This window comes from Passer montanus, unplaced genomic scaffold, assembly GCF_014805655.1.
Source record: "Passer montanus isolate IOZ18808 unplaced genomic scaffold, ASM1480565v1 scaffold41, whole genome shotgun sequence".
In the NCBI taxonomy this organism is placed as follows: Eukaryota; Metazoa; Chordata; class Aves; order Passeriformes; family Passeridae; genus Passer; species Passer montanus.
The window spans coordinates 5839959-5862124 of record NW_024368930.1 but is presented as its reverse complement, the minus strand read 5'-3'; the positions used below and the strand labels follow the sequence as shown (position 1 = coordinate 5862124).

At 49.5% G+C, this 22166-nt stretch overlaps 1 protein-coding gene across 2 annotated transcripts in view; it reads right to left on the bottom strand.

The window, feature by feature from the left end:
• The window catches only part of COL20A1 (collagen type XX alpha 1 chain), a 52062-nt gene extending 30816 nt beyond the window's left edge, over positions 1-21246 (bottom strand). The window contains exons 1-17 of one of the 2 annotated variants that reach the window (XM_039719231.1): positions 21133-21246; positions 17335-17419; positions 14475-14585; positions 12744-12887; positions 12369-12518; positions 11263-11463; positions 9914-10069; positions 8834-8953; positions 8503-8667; positions 7142-7306; positions 6051-6223; positions 5339-5468; positions 4737-4882; positions 2935-3058; positions 1875-2014; positions 1159-1288; positions 489-631 (exon numbers count right to left, since the gene is read on the bottom strand). In XM_039719231.1, the coding sequence (XP_039575165.1) occupies positions 489-631; positions 1159-1288; positions 1875-2014; positions 2935-3058; positions 4737-4882; positions 5339-5468; positions 6051-6223; positions 7142-7306; positions 8503-8667; positions 8834-8953; positions 9914-10069; positions 11263-11463; positions 12369-12518; positions 12744-12887; positions 14475-14585; positions 17335-17407 (2271 nt within the window). In that variant the 5' untranslated portion in view covers positions 17408-17419; positions 21133-21246. The remainder of the gene's footprint in view (positions 1-488; positions 632-1158; positions 1289-1874; positions 2015-2934; positions 3059-4736; positions 4883-5338; positions 5469-6050; positions 6224-7141; positions 7307-8502; positions 8668-8833; positions 8954-9913; positions 10070-11262; positions 11464-12368; positions 12519-12743; positions 12888-14474; positions 14586-17334; positions 17420-21132) is intronic. The other variant, XM_039719233.1, reaches the window with a different exon arrangement.
• Positions 21247-22166: the final 920 nt, after the last annotated feature.

Sequence of the window (22166 nt, the reverse complement as noted above, 5' to 3'; positions counted from 1 at the left end):
CTTCCTAGCACTGAGAAGAGAAAATGCTTCACCTCCTTAGAAGCAATACCTCCAGCTATAAATACTTGAGTGCTGTCTTTTTCTTATCCACAACATCTTGACATTGGGGACTGGTGATCCTCTGCAACCCCAGATCTTTTTCTACTGAATTGCTTCTTAGCTATTTGTTCTACATCCTGTATACCTATGGTTAATTATTCCTGCCTAAGCTTAATACTTTCTGCTTGTCCCTATTAAATTTCATCCTTGAGGTTTCCCAGAACACTTCTGCAATCTTCCCAGAGCCTGCAGGACTCTGCCCTGCTGTCCCTCCTGCTCCCAGCCCTCAAGGTGACTGCTCCACTGAAAGCCAGACCCAGGAGGGATCCTGCTGAGCTGCTCAGTTGCTGGGGTGCATTTCCCTGAATAGTTTTCCACAGCTCTCTGCCACTCCATCAGGTGAGCTCAGAGCCAGCCCGGCCTCCCCAGAGCTGTGTGTGGGCTCGTACCTCCTGAGGCTTCTCTCCACTGGCTGTGCTCCACTTGATCTGATAGACAACCACATCGGAGGCAGCCACAGCTTCCCACTGCAGGCGGAGACTGTTCCCAGAGAGCTCGGTGACCTTCAGAGCACGAGGAGGGGGCACCTTCACTGAGGGGTGCACAAGGAACAGGAGCTGAAGTGCAGGCTCTGACAGCCCCTTGTCAGAGCCAAGGTGGGGAGCAGATGGCTGGGGAGCAAAGCATCAGCCAAGCAGATGTCTGAGACCAGCCTGTCTGTTGCTTCTTCAGGCCCATATGACAACAGTCATCAGGATAGACAGGGGTAAATTATTTTTAAAGCCCTAATTAAGACAGGTTATCTCGTTTATGGGGAGCACAGATATCACACCAGTTTTGTAAAGGGAAGAAGGCTAGCAGGGCTCTCAAGGATGCAGAGGTTAGGGATACATCTTGCTTTTCTTCATTTGCTTCTTTTCTTTATCCCTTCCACCTCATTTTGAGCATAACACAATTGGACATGTTCCACACACAAAGAACAGCAGCCATCTGTGCTCTGTGCAAGAGTTTTAGCCACGAGCTGCTGGGGCCAGTACACAAAACATCCGAGTTCAGAGACACACAAACCAACTTTGTCACCTCCTACTGAGACCAGAAGTGTTTCTGTTCCTTACTTACAGGTGGTGACATTGCCAGTAATTGGAAAGGAGTCCCCTTCATCGTATGTGGATCTGACACTGATGAAGTATTGTGTGAGGGAGGACAGAGGTCGCAGGACAGTGGATGTTGCAGTGCCAGGAACTTCCACCTGCAGTGGGGGAGTTGTGTGAGTATTGTAAGAGACAGGCTGATACTTGGGCTTGTTCAGCCTGAAGAAAGAGAGACACTTTATTGCAGCCTTTCAGTATTTTAAAGGGAGCTTATTTAGGGACTTGTTTAGCAAGACCTGATGCTATAGGACAAGGGGGCCTGAGTTTAGACTAAAAGATGTAGATTTGGATGAGATATAAGGAAAATTTTTACAACAAAGGTGGTAAAACACTGGCACAGGTTACCCAGAGAGCTGGTGGATGCCCCATGCCTGGAAAAATTCAAGGCCAGATTGGATGGGGATCTGAGCAACCTGATCTAGTTGAAGATGTCCCTGCTCACTGCAGGGGAGTTGGACTAGATGGATGGATGATGTCCCTTCCAGCCCAAACCATCCTGTGACTCTAGAGGGTACAGCTGCAGAGAGCTCAGAGGTGTTGATAACTGCAGCAAAAGCGCCCCTTTCAGAGTTAAAACTCCGCCAGCACACAAGCTCTCCCTGCCCCACGCAGCTGAAGGAGAACAGGGCGTTATCCAACTTCCCAAATTTCTTTTCCTCCCCCCTTGAGCTCTAGAGGACTCACCTGTCCAGCGTTGCCCCCTCTGCTAGAGACGTAGGTGAGGTGGTGAGCGCGCACGGCCGCGGCCGCGGGCTCCCAGCTGACCCGCACGGACGCGTGGCTCAGCTCCGAGAAGCTCAGGTACCTGGGAGGACTCAAGGCCACTGCAACAACAGTTAGTGACAGCACTCCGAGCCTGCACAAAGGAAATGCCACCCTAAGAGCTGCCTCCTGCTGCTCCTAGATGATCCCGCCTTGAACTAAGAGGCTCGTTCATTATGCAGGAAAATATTCCCTTTATTCACTGTGATGCCTGGGGAAGGCTGACCTAGAACAGAGGCTAGGCAGAGTTAAAGAATAAAGTAGGCATTTATTAAAAGGCCTCCATGGTTGCACCTTGGGCAGCACAAGAGCTCAGCCAGGGCTACACCCAAGATGAACCAAAATGGTCACAAAATGCACAATCGGTCACGGAGCCTCACATTTTAGAAGTTCTGCTCCATTTGCATATTGGACTTAATTGTCCAATTACAGCTTTAACTTATGAAGTCCCAATCTTGTTTTTCTCTCTTCAGTCCATTGTTGTTTATGCTCTTGGGCCTGAAATTTGGATAATTTTTCTTTGGTCCCCAGCTAGAGAAGGAATTGTTTTGTTTTGCTACTCTGTGAAGAGAACTCACCAGCCCCTAATATGAAGCTCAGATCTACACACTAAAGCAGTACAGAATCAGAAAAATACAAAAGCTAAAACCTGAGGCAAAACTGCCACATGCAGGGAGGTTATGAAGGGCTGCTGCAGATTTAGGTGAGGAAACAGCCAGATGATCACCTTTTCCCCCACAGACAACAAAGACTTCAAGGAACCCCTCTTTCAGGGGTCCTTTATTACCAGGGGAACACCGCTCCTTTTTCACAGCTTACCCTGCAATTAGAAATCCCCTTGGGGACCAGTATTTGCTTCAGATCCAGCAGAAAAGGCAGCGTGTGTACAAACCACATGCACAATATGGGAAGCGCCTCACTGAACACATCTCTCCTGCCTTGAGTGTTCAATAACAGCTCAGTAAGCAGCAGCAGCACTTACAGGTGGTTTCCTGGATGCTGGCTGGATCACTGGCATCTTCCCCATACATGGCATACACTGCCACGGAGTACCCTGTGTTGGGGGACAGCCCCTGCAGCAGCACCTCGGGCTGGGTCACCTTCACCTGCCAACAGAGAGGGGGTTTGGGGTACCCTTCAGCCCTAGGGTACCTCCCAATGTATTTAAGACAGCAGGACCTTACAGAGACACAGGTCAAGGACCCTTTAGTTACACTTAGGGGACATCTCCACTCTAGAATGGTCTTAGAATCATAGTATCACAGAATATCCTAAACTGGAAGGGACTTGCAAGGATCAGCAGAGTCCAAATCCAGTTCCTGAACAGGAAAACCCCAAGAACCCCACCATGTGCCTGAGAGTGTTGTACATATTCTCTTTGACCTCTGTCACCCTGCTGCTGTGACCATCCCATGCCCACCCACCCCCTGGGTAAGGAACATTTCCTGATATCCACCTAAACCTGCCCTGGCACAGCTCCAGCTGCTCCCTCGGCTCCTGTCACACAGAGCAGAGATGGGAGCTGCCCCTCCCTTCCCCTCATGAGGACACTGCAGACCTCGGTGATGTCTCTGCTCATTCTCCTCCAGTCCTGCCCCACCTGGGCAGGTGCTCTGCAGCGCTCTGCCCCTCTGACACCCAGCCCCTGGGACACACAGCACCTCCTCCGAACCCTGCTCTGCAGAGCCCTGAGTCTCACACAAAACGCTGCTCTGGTTGGCTCTGGGGGCATTCAGAGCTGCGATCCCGCTTTTCTCAGACCCAAGGGAAGCTCTGGCAGGAGCGCTGCCGGGCTGCTGCCATCTGCTGCCAGCACAGCACGGGCACAGCCCCGGTCCTGCTGCCTGCGAGCGCAGAAAGCCACCACGGGGACATTTGGGAGGCTGCATCCCTTGGAGCACGGTTTATAAGAAGATGGGAACATTTTAATGCTGGTTTTGCAGACATCCCATAGGTCTGGAGCATTGTACTCTTGCAGGGAGTAGGTCAGGTAACTGTGGAAAAGTTTTAGCATGCTGAAGTGAAAATTTGAATGTTGGTGTTGCTTCAAGTATTCTGGATCTTATAAAAATCCCATTGTTATGCCCTGAAATTAGAATATTAGCTGTTTCTGGTTTGAAAACCATCCTGCTATTGTCCCTAATGCTGTGCATTCAAAGGGGGAATCTTAGTCAAAGAGGCAATAAATGTTCCTCCCCACTCTGTTTGTTTTTTTAAAATTCATATCCTCAGCCTACAGGTACTCCAGATAAGGCACTAACATGCACAACAAAGGGTTCTTAGATGTTTCTAAGGATTTTCCATTCATCAAGCATTGTTTTACTCATCTACAGTGTTGTAGGTCTGTTTTCAGATGTCAGCAAAATCCGCCCTAACACATTTTCAATTAACATTTAAAGATACACACAGTCAAGATGTTTATGTACAGCCTTGAGGATGCAGTGATTACACTTGGGGCTGCAAGGATGTGAGTTCAATGCCTCAGGAAGCAGCCAGGTCTCTCCCTTGACTTAATTTCCCACATGAAACCCTTGCAGATAGAAATCATTTTGAGACAAACCATTAAAAAAAGAATCTTCTATGAAAGCTGTTTCTGGCAATAATTATGCATTTTCTTTTCTTTGACCACATGATACCAACTGCCAAAGCTTAGAGCTAGCACTAAACTCAGCCCAGAGAGAGAAAAAACTCTTTGACCACATGATACCAACTGCCAAAGCTTAGAGCTAGCACTAAACTCAGACAGAGAAAAAATAATGTTATCACTATTATCACAAACTCTACCTCTGTTGTGTAGTCCTCTGCTCCATCGGGGGCTGCAGAGCAGAGCACCAGGTAGTGTGTGGCTCCCTGGGCTGCTTCCCAGCTCAGCCTCAGACTGTTGTGGCTCAGCTCAGAGACGCGCAGGGAGCGAGGGGAAGACAAAGGCACTAAGGAGAAAAATAAGGCACAAAGGTACCTTCAGTGTATGAGGTCTGAAACAACTCAAAACCCAGGGGATTTACAACAGCTACTGCAAGCTGGTGGGCACTAACCCCATGTCTAACACAGTCTCTATGCTACAGAAAGTTTCATTCACTTGGAGACCATGGATTTAAAATATAAAAAAAGCAGCAAAGAGTTGCAATATGTTTCTAGCAGGGTGTGTTACTGCCACATTCTGCTTTGCAGAATGACGTAGGTGGAAAGGACCCCTGGAGGTCTCTGGCCCAACCAGCTGCTCAAAGAACAGTCTGATCAAGGGTCGTGTCTGGTTGAGTTCTGAGTGTCTGCAGATAAAGAGGGCTGTAGGCAGGCTGAACTGGAGCTGGGAAATACACAAGGCAGGCTCTGGTCTGAGATGGCCAGACCAGCCACCAGCAGAGCTGTCTCTACTCAGGACCTACGTGTGGAGGTGACGCCTCTGAGCGCGTCCCCCGCGGCGCTGTCGTACACGGCGATCACCGACACCAGGTACTCCGTGTGCGAGGTCAGGTTGGACAGCTGCAGGGAGGACACTGCTCCCTCCAAAACCACCTGCAAGCACAGGGCAGCGCTGTCAGGGCAGGGAGGTGCTGCTGCTCTTCAGGCAGTGGAACAACTGAAGTGGCCATCCCTGGCTCCTCCATGTCAGATCTGTGCCCAGAATCATGAAGTCCAGTTGCCCTCGGTGCTTTGTGCTAGCTAAAATCTCTCAAAAACAGAGAGGTGAGAGGCAGAAAGGATTGCTGTCCTCTAAGCCTGGGATTTGTGCAAACACTGAGCACAAAACTCTAGTCATGCTCTCAATGAAATCAATGGAAATTCATCCACGACTTGGATTTGCTTTTTTAAATCACATCCATCACAGATGAGTATTCTTGGACAGCTCTCTGTATCCGAGTGTCCTCTTTGAGTCAAAACACATGGTTTAGGGAGGGGATAACACTGACTAAGAGAAAAATCAACCTTGTCACCCTATTACCTCATCACATTTACATTCATTGTACATTTAAATTCTTCTCTGGCTTAACTGATGTCCCAGTCCCACCCTCTTTTTGTCCACCTAAGCCTACTTAAATTCCCAGCCACCATCTGGAAGCTGTGGCAGTCTCAGGTGTCCAGGGAAAGGTCTCTCACCTCTTTGGGAGTCCCACCCTTGGACGGATAATACACAACCCTGTATTTCTTTGGTGGTCTCAGAGGAGGGCTCCAGGCCAAGCGCATGCTCTTGGAGGTCACAGCAGATATTTTCAGGTCAGTTGGGCTGAGCTGGGGACCTGTGTTCACAGGGGTGTCTTTCACAGCGCTGCCTAGGAATTAAAAACAGAGTTATTTTCTTACATTCACACTTCTCATGCCAAACATACTTTCCAGCTCATAAATATGAGTGACATTTTTCAAATCAAGTTGCAGGCTCCTTCCCTATAGAGTAGAGAAACTGTTCCAGACTACTCTGAAATAAATATTTTAAAACTGGGTGTACAGAGAACATAAATACTCCATAAAGAGCAGGCTGTGTATTTTTCTGAGTGCTGCAAATAATTCTTCAATACAAGTCTGCATTCCTCAATCACAAAAAATTGCCAAAATTATGAAGCAAAAATTACTTTGGTTTCTTTTTGAAGAAGCTCATTTTTCTTCAGCCTAACCTTCACCTTTGTCAAATGTCTATTTATGTCAAATACAAATCAATAAGAATAAATGAATTTATTTACACGAATGTCCAGAGCATTAAAATAAAGTTATGTTTGAAATTTAGATGTTCCCATTCTGCTTATGTCAATCTTAGAGCAAAAAGGGATAGAAATATGTACACAATATTTCTCCTGAGGATCTAAGCTAACATCTGGAGGGGTTCTTCATGCTCTTCATCATGCAAACTGTTCTCCAGCAGACAAAAGAAATGGCTGCTTGATCTGAACTTGAAAATGCCTTGGAGATCCAACATTCAAAGTTTAGTGGTGAAAAAAAGTGTATAGGTGTTTTTAACATCTCCTCATCCTACCTCCACATTTACCCCATACTCCTTCCCTAGTATATTTTCATGGTAGTTCTTCTGCTTTTTCTGCCTCTTTTTGGTTGGAAGAAACTCAGAAAAGGAGATGGATACAACACATTTATCACACCATATGCTAAAGGAAGAGAGAAGGAATTTCCCTACAATGGTAATTGCTGTCCTTAGGTGATTTTCTCCTCCAAGAGAGGCAGGAAGGGAGGTCCCACTTCACCTGCGGTTTCCCTGTGGCTCCTCTCCTTGATCCTGGTGCACAGGACCCGTGTGAGCTTGCCCACCAGGGAGCTGAGCAGGGGGAAGTCCAGCACGTTGTAGACGGTGAGCTCCAGCGGCTCCGAGGCCACCTGCCGCAGCTCCGCCTCGTCCGCGTTCTTCACCCCTGCCACAAGAGAACCAGCCTGAGAAACGCCCCACACAGGGCTCCCCACCACCCTGCTCTCCAAGCACGGCCTCCCAGCCACCCCACTGGCAGCGTGGTGGCTTTTCCTGCAGCAACTTTCCTGTACCGACCACCTCAGCCCAGCTTTCTGCTCAGAAGGGTTTTAGTGGCCTGGAGGCAGCCTGGTGAATCTTCCTGCTGTTTTCCTGCCTCCTCACCACTTGCAGGCTTGGCTAGCAGAAAGGTAGATGTTTTTCAACCCGAGATGCAGTTGGCATAAACAGATGAGAGGCTGAATGAACAAATAACCATTTTATATTTATGAGGTGCCAGCGCTCCCCACAGAGAGCCTGTTGTTCATCACATTGCATTTCAACAGTCAGGGATGAGCAAAAAGCAGCCCTTTTATATAACAGAACTTCTCCATCACACAGCATCCCCATCCTTCAGCTCCCCCTCCTCATTAACTCTCTGCTGACCAAGCTCCACAGTAAAATTCATTTTGCTTCCCAAAGCTTAGTTCAAGGTTCCCTAATACTGTCCAAGGAGGCTCAGCAGCTTTTCTTCCTCCATAAATGCCACTTACCTGCACAACCCCATGCAATAAAACCTCACTTGCATGTCCCTAACATAAATTAGCATTTAAACTTTTGGAGATTGCAATTTTAGGGGAGTTTTTATGTAACTTTATTGCTCATGTATCAGTCTCCAGCAGACCACGTGTGCTCTTCAGGGCCAGAGCTGCTCAAGGCCATTCCGTGTCTCGGTGTTGCTGGCAGACAGTGAAAAGCAGATAATGTTGTTTTTCAGAAAAATGGGAAGTTGTGAGAGGCAGTAATTATACAGGAGGTTTTCTGCCATCCCCAATACAACATTCTTTTGCCCAATTCCACAGCTGAGAATATTGTTTTCATGGCACTGGTCCCTGAGGCTCCCAAAGGTCTTTAGATGGGAGGTGTGAAATCTCTCATGTGAATGTTTTCTCCAAAAAAAATATACACTTTGAAGATACTGCTTGGGCTGAATAAATGAGTTAATTTTCATCTGAGCCACAGTGCAATGAAGTCTCACCCACTACCTCAGTTCTACAGCCTCAGGATGCTTCTGTCAAAGTTGAGGGAACACAACCTTCAATTTGAAGATGACCAAAAATAGGTTGGCTTTGTCCTACAGCTTATCAATGGCTGTGATCTTACCAATGGCAAATATCTCTATGCCCAGGTTTTTCAAGGTCTGAGCAGCCAGGTTGGCATCATCCTGGGATTTCCCATCAGTCAGGAGGATTACCAACTTCTCAGCCTCCAGCCGGGCACCAGCATCTGGTTTCAGATTCTGCTCCAGGACGTGGGTCAGTGCTAGACCTGGGGAGGGGCAGAGATGCAGGTTGTGCTACAGACTTCCAAAAAAAAAACCCCATGCCTTTACTGTTTTCTCTGCTCCCCAGTAGTGGGGCCACAGTCCCCACAGAGTTCATTATTCATGGGAACAGCTTCCCCCACTGCTTAGAGCCCTGCCAGGTGGAGTTACCTGTAAAGGTGTTGCCGCCCTTGTACCGCAGATTCCTCACGGCCTCCAGCAGCTGTTCCCTGGTGGAGTAAGCACTGAGATCCCACTCTGTGCGGGGGTCACTGCTGTACTGGGACAGCCCTGGGGAAGACAGGAGCCATGGGCATCGTGCCAGCCCAGGTGAGCTGCAGGAGGCACACTCTGGGAACCGGTGTCAGGACTGGGAGGGAAGATGACACCAATAATGACAGGGACTGGGGGTGAGCAGATGGGGCTTCTAACTCCACTTTCTGCATGGTTCTGAGAAAACAGCATGAAGCTGAGTCAGGGGAGGTTTAGGCTGGGTATTGGGAAAAGGTTCTTCCCCCAGGAGGTGGTGGGGCACTGAACAGGTTCCCAGGGCAGTGGTCACAGTTCCAGGCCTCACAGAGCTCAAGGAATGTTTGGATAATGCTCTCAGGCACAGGGTGGGATCTTTGGGGTGTTCTATGCAGGGCCAGGACTTGGACTCATGGGTCCCTCCCAAATCAGAATATTCCACAATTCTGTGGTTCTCTGGTCCTGCCATGGCAGCAAAGCGATGCCTCAGATCCCACATGGTAGAGGGGTACACACTCCTGTCATGATGATCACAGGTATTTGATAAGGTGTCAAGGTGAATCCAGGGCAAACAATCAGCTGCAAGGGCTGAGAAGGATTTACACCATCCTATTTCATGTACAGCCTGGCTGTCAGCATCCCTCAGAGCTGGGAGCAGCCCCATTCCCTGCTGAACTCACAGCAGCCCCAGTGGGGCTGCACTCAGTGCATTGGTGGCTGAGCACCTCGTCAGAGATGGCAGGAAATCCCAAAAGTATCTCAGCATCACCACCCGACCTAGGGCTGCCCAAAGACAGCGCTGCTGTTCACTCTGCAGATATTTTTCACAGCCACTAGAGGCCAGAGCTTGCTGCCAGATGGGAAAAGCTTCCAAGAGCAGCTCAAGGACCCCCTCCTAAAGAAATAACAGCTACCAAAAGGAGCACATAACCACGGGGACAAGAGACCAAGACCCCTTCAAACATCAACATCCCAAGGTCAGGAAACAGGAGCATGTCCTACCTACTCTGATCTTGTCTTCTGCAATACTGAATGGGGAAATCAAATTGCTCAGGAACTCTTTAATGAGCTTGAAATTGTTGCGCCCAATGCTCCAGGAGCCATCCACAAGCAGGACAATGTCAGTCATGGCAGGTGTGTCACACTGAAACTGGGAGCCTGCAGGGGAAAGGTTTGGTATGAGAGAAGCAATTGTGAGGAGGAAAACCTGCTTCATCTTTAAGATAAAAATCAAATCTGCTGTGCAAGGCCTTGTCTAGATGGTGGAATGGACCATCTGCCAGTCTGGCACATGTCAGCGTCCTGTGAAATCCATGGAGCCAAGGATAACCCATCTCAGCACCTCGAAATGGAGTGGTGTGCAGCTGCACCTCTGCAAAGAAGGGGTTAAAGCTGTCAGGAAGCATGTGCTAACCCCAGCACTGCTCTCTACAAGCTGTCAGCTCCATTCCATCTCTGCCCCAGCCCAGTGCTTCCTTTTATCTAGCTTAAGTCTCCAAGAATTGCAGGTGATTGCTTAATTCCATTCCATCACGAGATCCCCTGTGGGCTACAATTATTTCATGGCTTTATATTAAATCCAATCTCTCAGTAAAAACCTGCTAGCACCATGGAAGCTCCAGCTCAGCCTTCCTCCCCACCCCAGCCTTCAGCTCAGCAGAGGATAAGATAAGGCATTTTGCTAATTGGATGCATCTTCCTTGAGTATTTCTCAGATGGGGAATTTTCCATCTTTGGCGGAGGGGAAACAGATGATCCCACTAAGATTTATCAGGCTCCAAGGAGGTGTGTCTCCTCTCACAGACATGGATTTCTGCTGGGCCAGAGGGGATGCTCTGGCCCATCCCATTCCCACCATTACAGCAGAGCTGGGAGCCACCACAATCTCAACTGAATCTGAAGGATCCTCGTGGATCAGATATCTGTGAAACACAAAGAACAGGCTGGGTAACAAACACCCCTGGTGCTTGGAAAGGAAACACCTTGGAAAGGTCCATGGCTGGGGGTGCTCTGCTGAAGAGCACAAATGCTTACATGAATCTGCCAGAAGCAGGGGGAGATGACAACGTGAAGAGGGAATGGTGCCAAATCAATTAAAATCAATAAATTAAATCATCTGGAAGGAATTTTTGGCCTAATTCCAGCTTTCCTGAGAATTCATGTTGTTCTACAGGACTCCAAATTTCTCCAGTGAGCTCTGACAACTCCCAAAGCATGAGCTAGGGATTGGAAACACAACCAGCAGCACTGTACTCTGGGGGGGCAGAGGGTGGGCTGGAAAGCTTGAATTCAATGAGCTTCAGGAAAGCAGCAGAGGAGAAGGAGCAAGACATGTCTGAACCCCCTCTCACCTCGTCTCAATGAATCCTTTGAGGGTTTTTCTTTTCCTGGAGACTCGTGCTCTGCGTTTGCAGGAGTGTGCTGGGATGATTTTGGGGTTGTTGATGCTGTTTCTGTCACGCTGGCCTCCACACTGGGCTGGTTTCTTGTCGTTTCTCCTGAGCTCTTTGGCTGAATCCCCTTCTGCCTTTTCTTTTCAGCTCTGTCCTTTGCTGTGCTCCAAAGAGAAAAATCCCCTCGTCCCTAACTGTGTTATCTCCATGCAATCCCACTCCTCAGCTGAGCTAAGCCACATTTGGCACAGATGTAGGGGGCTCAGAAAGGGTAAAATTCCTACAATTTTATGGAATAGACTGTCACCACCTTCATTCATACCTGTCTGAGAGGTAGGAATGTGTGTGTGCTCAGGAGCTAATGTTAAAAATGGGTCACATCAACAAGTGTGTCCTTCCCATTATCTTTGATGATGAAAAACAATGAATGTTTATAAAATATAAATCAGGGAAAACATCCCATGGCACCTCATACCCAGTTGCTCTCCAGGGCTCAGCAATCTGTGACTTGCAAACACCCTGAGCTACTGCAAGACTTTTTGGATAATGGCCCTGATGGATCTTTCTTCCATCAACAGGTGGAATTCCCTTCTGAGCCCATGGAAACACGAGACTCTGTAGTTACATACAGTCCTCAGCCAGGGAGGTTGAGGAAATCCTTCTTGTAGAGCCCCTGCAGCCAGTCCTGGGACACAGAGCTTAGGGAAAAAAGCACCATCAGCCCTAGTGCTCAGGGAGCAGCTTGTTCTCAAAGGAACCACATTCAGTTAAAGGATCAGTTTGCATCTGCTGAATTTGGGTACCTGGACGTGTATTTTCAACTTGGCTGGAATGAGGAGCAAATATTCTTATGTGGTTTACTGTGTTTCTGTAGCTAAGAATCGTATGCAAAGGATGAGATCAGGCTAGCAAGGCTCACTGTAAGAATATCTCTGATGAAGGGAGGTTGTGGTGAGGAAATGGGAATGGTTTTGGGGACAGCTGAATGCTCCAGCTGTGGTAGCGTGGCACAGGCCATGGCTCAAAATCAACCCCTGTGACTCCAGGATGGTGAGAGCACCCACCTGGGTGTGACAGGGCAGTGTTCAGGGGTGGTGGGGTGGCCTCAGCCACCCCACTGTGCTCAGCTGCTGAGGAGGTGAGATTCTTTCCTGACGCAGCTCCTGCGTTCCTTCGGTTGTTTCTAGTCAGGGATGCATTTCTGAGCTCCTCTACTGTAGGAAGACCAAAAATAGAGAAATTGCCCATCTAGACAGGCCTGTGAGCCACAGTTCCCTCCCTCATCCCCTGGGTTTTCCCCATCTCCCTTTCTAACCTTCCAACCAAAATAGTACCAGGCTCTGGGATTGCCAAACAATCTGCAGGGGATGGGCCAGAGCAGCCACAACCCCAAGAGCCTCAGGAGCTCTGAGTGGTAAAATTTAGCCCTCTCCACTTACTCACAAATTTCCTCTTGGCAAACAGGGCTTCCTGGGAGCCATTGAGCACGTAGACCTGCAGGGTGTATTCCTTGGTGGGGCTCAGCCCTCCCACTGTGGCTTTGGGAGTCTTGGTTTTCAGCATGACTTCTTGCTCCGAGTCCCCTGAGGTGGGATGAAGCCACAGTTCAGAGCCTGTCAGAGCTTAGATTCAAGCTGACAGTAGCAAAAGCAGCACTGAAATGCAGGGAATGTCTGCCTAGGGACTGCAGTCAGCTCCTATTCATGTTTTAAATTTTGAGGAGCTCTAATTTTTACTCTTTTTCTTCAATGTAGAGTTGGGAAGATTGAGGTGGGTTTTTTAAATCCCTGGTACGTGCCCAAATTAGAGAATTACTTCCCACCCAGGATTAGTGCAACTCTCACCAGCTTCCCAAGGAGTTGTTGAGTGAAAAGCTGGTGTTCAGAGTGTAAAGACTGGCAACTGCTTATGAAAACACCCAGCTGATTGAGGTCATGGTGACAAAATGAGCAAGTGACTCAGAGTCTCTGGAGGTCACCACTGGCACTTGGACTCATCTTACCCCAGCTGTGCTGCCTCTGCCCCATCTGTCTGCAAGGGCAGCAGCTGCCTGAAGGGCACAGCTCATTTCTGGGGCTGGCATTGTTTCCAGAGCCCCCCACAGCCATGTCCCAAGCTGTTGCACCCTGTCCTGGGGCTGGGATGCCTTGAGCAGCCAGGAGCTGGGGGTTTCTGTGCTGGCAGGGCAGTGAGCAGAGGGAGCAAGGCAGTGATGCTGCCAGAACAGAGAGCACAACAGCTCCCTAAACCCCTCTGTAGGAAAGCTCTGCAAGCTTTAAATGATGGAGATGGATGTGTTTCTGACCCAGCCATCCTTGTGCTCCTGCCTGGGGCTGGAAACTCCCCAGCCTGAGAGGGAAAGCCTCAGGCATGTGCTGGGAGCGCCGGTGGGGATTCCCTGCATTCCCGGGATGCTCATCGATCTCTGCTGAGCTGAGGCTCTGGGGAGGAGCAGGGCAGGCAAGGAATGAGAAACCTGCTGCTCCAGGCTGGGAAACAGGTGGGGCTGAGCTAAAAACGGGTGGATGATCACAGGAGCTGCCGCCTGCTCCGCAGCTCCCTTTTCCGGCTCACTGGGAAAGCGACCGGGAATGAAATGCCAGCCACAACTGAGGATGGCTCAGCCCCTCCTCCAGCTGAGGGACATCGTGTCCTTCCAACACCGCCAGGTTCAGCACCTGAAATCAGGGAGTAGGGGTAAGGAGCTAGAGAGATGAGCCCACCCATGCAAATAGGGTCAAAAACTTCCCATTCCTTGTCCCTGCAGTGCTGGGAGAGCTGGGAGCTCCACAGAAGAGCCAGGCAAGGAACCTGTTTCATTTTTGTCTACAGAGTCCCAAAGAACAGCGTTTCTGGCTAAACCTTTCCCCTGGGATGAAGAGGGCTGAATTGCCTCTCTTTCCTGTGAAGGAGTGAAAAAGGGGCAGTGCCTGCATTGGGTGGCACTACAGACTGCTCCCACAGTGGCCAGAGAGGCTCCTTGTCACTGCTGCACGTACAGCCCAGTGAAACCAACCCTTGGAAACAGAGCAGGCTGTGGGTGACTCCCTCTGCCTTGTCTCTATTCCCTTCAGGTCTCAATAATGCTCATTTTTAGGTCCTGCTGTGCTCCAGACAAAAGGTGGAGCTCAGTCCCCCTCTCACACAGGGATCTCTGCTGGGACTCGTACCTGCCATGGGCTTTACCCGAACTTTGTAGCCACTGATGTTCCCCTCAGTCTCTTTCCACTTCATCTGGAGCCTGTCTTCTGAAAGGACTGTGAGTTTCAGCCGGCCTGACCCTGGGGAGGAGGAGATGTGTCCATGCTGTTATGGGTGCAATTCATAGAATCACAGAATTCACAAAGCCACTGGGTTGGAAGAGACCTTCAAGACCATCGAGTCCAACCCAGCCCCAACACCCCAACTAAACCCTGGCACCCAGTGCCACATCCAGGCTTTGTTAAACACACCCAGGGATGGTGACTCCCCCCCCTCCCTGGGCAGCCATTCCAGAACTTTATCACTTTCTGTGAAAAACCTTTTTCCTAATATCCAACTTATATTTCCCTTGGTGCAGCTTGAGACTGTGACCTCTTGTTCTGTCAGTGCTGCCTGGAGAAAGAGACCGACCCCACCTGAGCACAGCTACCCTTCAGGAAGTTGTAGAGAGTGATAAAGTCACCTCTGAGTCTCCTTTTCTCCAGGCTAAACACCCCCAGCTCCCCAGGATTCCTCACAGGGTTTGTGTTCCCAGCCCTTTGGAATTCCTGCCACAAAATCCCCGTGTGCTGATTCCCCTGAGGACATGGCATAGTTCTAGCACAAAGGGAACCTTCCCCACCCCAGGCAAGTCCTCAGCATCCCCTGGGGCTGCGGGGCAGCTCCTGCAGTCCCCTTGCACCTCTGCAGGCCTGGAGCCTCCCGTGCAAGGAGAAGTTTCTCAGGTGCTCGTTTACAGCCCTGCAGAAAGGTAAAGCAGCTCCCCACAGGTGGGGGCTTTCTCTGAACTCTTCCTGTCTTGAAGGGCTCTCCCAGAGCTTTCAGGCTCAATGTTTTTTTACAGCAAGTGTGTTCAGTGCAAACACGTGGAATGGGAGGGCAGCAAACAGATAAGTGGGCTCAGGCCAGCTCTTCAATAGGCTTGGGCTGCTGAGAAATGCAGAAATTCCCCAGGTGGTGGATGCCACACTTCTGCAGAATGATCATTTCAGAGGCAGCTCCAAGGACCAGCTGGGTTTAGAAAGAAGGAAAAAAAAAAAAAAAAAAAACATAGAAGAAAACCTGATAAAGTGTAAATAACAGCTCCTGGCAGGACCATAACTCATGGGCACCAGCTTGTATCAGTTTGCTGCAGGGAGCTGCAAACTAAATGACAAATCCTGAGGGAAAAAATAGTATCAGACAAGGAGGTAAAGAGAAGAAAGAGCACATTCCTTTATCATCTCCAGATTTCACAGCTATCTGTTAACCCCAGCTAGATGTCTGAGCCCATGTGTCACTCCTAGAATCCATGATTCCTGTCACACAAATGTCACCATATAAAACTTTTTCACTCGGCTGGATGCAGGATGGCAACTCAGCAGATTTCTCTCCCCTCCTTCTGACACTGTGCCCAGAGCTGCCTTTCCAGCAGGATGCCCTGATTTGCAGTGAGTGAGCACACCATAAACATCTGCACCCAAGTGCTCCCCTCATTTGCAGCTGTTACCAATCTTTTTCCCTTTACAATTATTCACAAAAAAATAAATCTTAGAGTGACCCGGAGTTTCTGCTCAGGGCTGCCAAATTGTTACCCAGGGCTCCTCAGCTCCCTAATCTGGTCTTGCACGATGCCCTGACACCTCCTGACATCCCTGCCATGATGTCACCACCCAGGAAAGCAGTGAGAGCTGGCAGTGAGGTTCCTGCTTGTCTCAGCTCAACCTTTGTGCCTTAACCTTTCCTTGCAGAGACTTCCTGCAGGCTGCCCAACAAGCAGATAACTATTTTGGGGAAACAAAGCTCAGATTCACATCTCACCCCAGGCAAATCTGAAGAGGAAGAAAGAAAACAGGGGAAAGAGGGGTGAAGGGCAAAAAGCAAATCCTAAAATCATGCCTAAGAGAAATGGTAAAAGATCATGGAACAATGAGGGGGATTCATAGTTAGATTAAACATGGAGCTGTCTTCTTTTGGCCAAGTGTGGTCCAGCTCCTTGGGCATCACTCTAGGAGCCCAGAAGCTAAAAAGACAAGAATGTCCCCAGACAGACCAGAAAGGACATCATCCTCTAAAGCACCATTATGTGCTGGATGCAAATGATCCCAGGGCCATGAAAGCTCCACTGTTTCCTTGCCCTGTGTTAGATGTGCACTGTTTGATGCTGTAACCTTGCTCTCCAGCTCACAGGGAGTTAAGCCCAGGCTTAACTGCAGAAGTCTGGAAGATACCCAGCAGGGAGACACATCTGTCCCTGCAGTGCCACCACCTCTCTGGAAACCTTTGTGCTCTTCAGACATAACCTAAAGGTGGCTCTTCCACATCAGAAAGGCTGTGCTGAGGTGCTGTGGGCATTTTCTGGTCACTTTGGGGAGCAGGATGATACAAGAGGAATCACCTCGTGCTTTCTCACCTAGATGTTGCACCACATCTCACCACAAACACCCAAAGCAGGAAGGTGCGGTGTCTAAAGAAGCAACAGCCTTTTTCCTCCTGTTTCTCAGGCTCCCACAGATCACACAAGCCCCTCGTTGCTTGCACAGGCTGAAATGCATCCCTGAAGCAAGGGAGTGGCTGAACTGCTGCCAGGGATGAGGACAGGCCAGGCAGGGTGGGGAGGGATGCAGGGGCTCTCCCCAGATGGGCCCCCTGACCCCTCTTTGCTCTTCATGCTTGGGAAAGGCTGTTTGGAGCCTCACCAGCAGCCCCCAGAGCACAGCAGCCCCTGGAATGCTGCCTGGCTTTGGGAATGCCCCTGGCAGTGGTGTCACAGCCAGCAGGAAGAGCTGGGCTATCCCAGGGACAGACAAACCTTCGGGAACACCCCACAAGGGCAGGCAGGCTCCTTACCTTGGCCCACTCGTCCCCAGACATGGCTCACCACAGGCAGGCAGGCAAGAAAGAACCAAGTATGAATCAGCATTGTGAGCAGGACCTACAAAAGGACAAATGGCAGAACTTTTACAGAAGTAAAAGCTGTATTTCACCACATCAAAATCCAGGTTTTGTCCATCCTCTTTTAAGGCACCACAAGCTCTGGGCATCACTGATGGCACTGAGAGGGTGGGTAGAGAAGAACACACAGATTTTCCTGCAATCCCTACACATTATTTTATCTTTTTGATCCCTCCAATATAACTGTTCAGTGCCTTGGACTAAACTGTGTTTATAAAAGTGGTGGGGACCACTCCTCTCCTCCTGCTTGTGCCTGGGGCTGGGCACTGCTCTCTGGGCAGGACAATCTCAGCAGTGGAACTCCCCGTGATGGGCTCTGCTCTGATCATGGAAATCAACACTGGCACATGAGAGATTCCAGAATAACTTCTGGTTTAAACTGTACAGAAGTAATTAATTCTGGTTATCATGACCACAGTCATTCCAGGTATACAGAGAGCATGTTTCTCATGTCCCTGGGATGCACACACCAATCACAAAGGAAGAAGCACAGAAAGGAGCAGCCAGGCTCCTCAAACCACAAATTTAATGACATCAGTTGCTGTGATAAAGCGATTTTGCGGCAGGAGGGATCCACAGATCCAGTGGAGTTTGTATGTGAACAGCTTACAAAGAAGGGGTTTATTTCTTATTTCATTCCCAAGAAGTTATATCCAGGACTTGTTAGGATAGTTTTGCTCTAATTTGTTGACCTGAACAGACTGAAAGCAGACAGGACAGACTTACCCATGGCTGAGGATCAGTTTGATTCAGAAATAACCTCAGCAGCATGGCCAAAGCTGACTGCCAGCCCCAGCCCATGGACCTCGAGCTCCCACACTTGGCTTTGCCAGCCTGGATTTCTGTGCTGTTCAGTTTGGGTCGGGAATTTTGGGTCAGCAGAAAACCACCCTGATGGAAGCAGTGCCACCTCCCATCTGGCTCTCAGCAAACCAAGTTTTAAGCACAGGTTGTTGGCCCTTTGTCATCTCTGTGCTCCACATTTCAGCCTCACTGCTTCTGGCAGAACCAGCCCTGCACTCGCTCCTGCAGGGACATTTCACTTCTCTTCACCTTGATGGACAGGTATGCAGAGGCTCCTGGCAAATGCCTGATTCCCCTCAAACACAGCAGCTTTGTAGCAATTTCAAGGAAAAATAAATATGCACATGAGTGAGTGAGTGACCCAGGCATGATCTGTTTAAATCAGATCTAAATTGCTGGAAGAATGGATGGAAAAACGTGCAAGTTGTAACAGGGAGTTGTTAACCACCCTTCTCTGTCTGTGATTTTTTTTTTATTTATTGAAGATGAATGGAACAACTGCAGTGTAACCGAAGCCTTTAGCCATGGGAAACACTTGCTTTATTTTTCCAGCTCATAAAATGAGGTCATTGTTTATAAAAAACAGCAAACATTTGATAGGTGGGTTTCAGGACCCTGACTGTCACCTCCAAGAAAGCAGAGCCTGCCCTGGCTGCAGAGGTATGTGTGCCAAACAGCAGCAAAAAGTCAGCATTTTCCAAATTCTTTGAACTAAAATTTAATTTTTGCCATTTTGCAATGCCACCAAACCGCTCTTAATTTCCTTGAAACTTCTGTGCAACTGCTGACAACCAGGATGCCAAACTCTGGCAAAAGCACTGGATTGTGTGGAACCTTTTCATGTTAACCAGGGTGATATGGGACCCAAAATCCAGAATAATAAACTCCCCCAGCCTGCACTGATCCAGCTTACTGCAGGCTCTGATTCAGGCAGGAGCTTCCACCCTGTTGTGTCAGTTCAATATCATCAAAGAATCACAGACTGGTTTGGGCTGGAAGGGACCTTAAAGCTCATCTATTGCACCCCTGCCATGGCAGGGACACCTTCCACTGTCCCAGGTTGCTCCAGCCCCATCCAATCTGGCTTTGGACACTTCCCAGGATGGGGCAGCCGCAGCTTCTCTGGGCACCCTGTGCCAGGGCCTGCCCACCCTCACAGTAATCCTGGTTTTAACCCAGACTGGGCACGGTTAGACCCCAGGGTGGGATCTTTTCCATGACTAAAGCAAGAAACAGGGACTTCACCTCTTCTGTCACCTCAGAGGCAAACCCATCACCATTCTGCCTCCTCTCCAACATTCATTTTCCTACCTGCAAATCAGGAATAAGAAATGCACCTGTCTGAAGTGGTGGAAGTCACATATCTGGAGGAGTTTCCTCTCCTCAACTCACCTGCCACATCCCAAGCCCCAGCTCCAGGACCCCGTGGTCCCTCCCCATCCAGTTCTGCCATCAGTGGTGGCACCAGCCAGGCTGAGCGTGGAGCCTGGGCTGAGGGGAGCACAGGGACAGCAGCCTGCTGGCAGGCAGGGAGCCCACAGCACGCTGGTGCCTCTCTCCTGTCACTCACCCCCAGGGAAGGAATGTGGAGACAGCAGCACATGGAGCAAGTGGTGAGTATTTCCAGAGCCTGTGTGGGGGACACACCACTTTCCATTGCTCCAGTTGTGTGCTCAGAGGAGATTTGGAGGTTAAGGCAGTCAGAGAAGCCTTTTTTTGTACAGGAAATTTCAGAAGTAATTGCTTTAGTCAAAGAAAAAAATGCCAGCCATATATTTAAATCAGCAGGACTAAAGGTGAGGATTTGCAGGCACTGTGAATTATTTCCATCCTCCACAGTCACAGTCTGGGGACATTTCCTCATGTCAGAGGTCATCACTGTCTCTGCACAGAAGTGCTGGCAGAAGCAATGTCACCTCGTGTCCCACTCATGAGCAGTGCCAGGGACAGCCCTGCAGAAGAGACAGGGACTGCCCCAGGCAGAAAACTGCAGGGAATAAATCTGCCCCACATTCCCCAAGTGCTTTGCTGGTTAAAGGACCTAAACAGACTAAAAAACATTCAAATTCATCAACCCCCTTCTACTTTCTCTTGGAAAGTTTCTCTATCTCAGTTCCACTACTGAACAAAAGTGGAAGCAGCACCAGATTAAAAAAAAAAAAATCAGGAACAAGTTCCACTTCTAGGCTGAGCTTTTGCAGCTCCCCCAATCCAGGCTGAACCCACCCACATCTCCAGGAGGGAAAAACCCACACAGGTGACAAACCCTTACAAGAACTCTCTGGCAGCAGGATCCTGCAGTTTGGTACTATCAACCACAAAAGAAGGGGAAAAAAATACCAGAAAAGGAAGGGTGGGTTAAAAAAAAAAAAATCAGGAACAAGTTCCACTTCTAGGCTGAGCTTTTGCAGCTCCCCCAACCCAGGCTGAACCCACCCACACCTCCAGGAGGGAAAAACCCACACAGGTGACAAACCCTTACAAGAACTCTCTGGCAGCAGGATCCTGCAGTTTGGTACTATCAACCACAAAAGAAGGGGAAAAAAAATACCAGAAAAGGAAGGGTGGGAGGAAAGGATTAAAAAAAAGAAGAAGAAAAAAAAATCAAACCAACAAACAAAGTGCATTTCTCACAGCCACAATTCTGAAGAGTTACCGAGTCCTGGCAGTGTTTAGCCTGATGTCAGGGAATGTGCCTTGAAGCCACCTCACCCTAAAGGATGGGACCTGTCCCCCCTGCCCGACCCCAAGCACTGCACCAGCTCCAAGCCTCCCAGAGAGCAAAACCTTGCAGAAATCCCCTCCTCGGCACACGCACACATGCCCAAAAGAGCAAAGCCCCTCTCGGCATCCCTGCACAGCCAGCCCCGGGGGGAAGGAGGCACAGACCTCTCGGAGACGGCGGCGGCTCCGGCTACATCCCGGGCTGGGGGCAGGAGCTGCCCTGGCGCCTCATCCGCTCCTCGGCGCGATCAAAGACTGCGATTCCCAGCGGCCAGGAGGGATAAGGAAGGGGAGGGAGAACAGAGGGATGGGATGGGATTCCCCCACCTCCCTGTCCCACGGCCCCTTCGCGCCGCCGAATGAAGCGTGGAGAGCAGGAGGACGCGAGGAGCAATCGGCTTTTCGGGGCTTTGCTAATGAAATAAAACCAAATCTCTGTCCGGGAGGCTGCAGGCTGATTTCCTAGAAGGCAGCAGCAAGCCCTGGCTCCCGCCCACCCTGAGAGTCGGGATGAAGGCAGCCCGGCCCAGCTCACTCCCATTCACAGCCCCGGAGGGGTGTGCTCCCTCTGCTTTAGGAAATTGAGCACATCTGGAAGCTCTGCAGGGCCAGAGGCTGAATCGTGAGCTGGAGCTCCTCAGCTGTGAGATCCAGCCCTGGGAGAGGGATCCTGAGCACCAGGAGCTCCTGGGGGAGACCCCCAGCTCCCTGCCAAAACTTCTTCTGGACAGATTTTGTCCTCGTTGCCAGGAGGGAATGACTGACAGTGACATTTCTCATTACAGAGGCCAGATTTTCATCTGCAGGGACTGTCAGCATCAGTCTCCCATCACAACTGAGGTTTAAGATATTTGCATTGACATTTAGCAGGAAACACGGATACCTTTGGAAGTGTCAAGTTAAATGGGGGAAAAAATCAGAGTTTTCAAAATATTTTGCACATTAAACAAACATTTGTTAGCTCTTTGCAGTTTTGTTTTATAATCTTGTAAGTACTTAAAAGCATCACAATGTACAGACCAAAGGATAACACCAAAAGGAAGCACTTAAATAATAGAATTACAGAAGGATTTGGGTTGGAAGGGACATAACAGAGCATGTTATTCCAACCCCTGCATGGACAGGAACTCCTTCCACTATCCCAGGCTGCCCCATCTAACCCAGCCTTGAACACTTCCAGGGATGGGGCAGCCACAGCC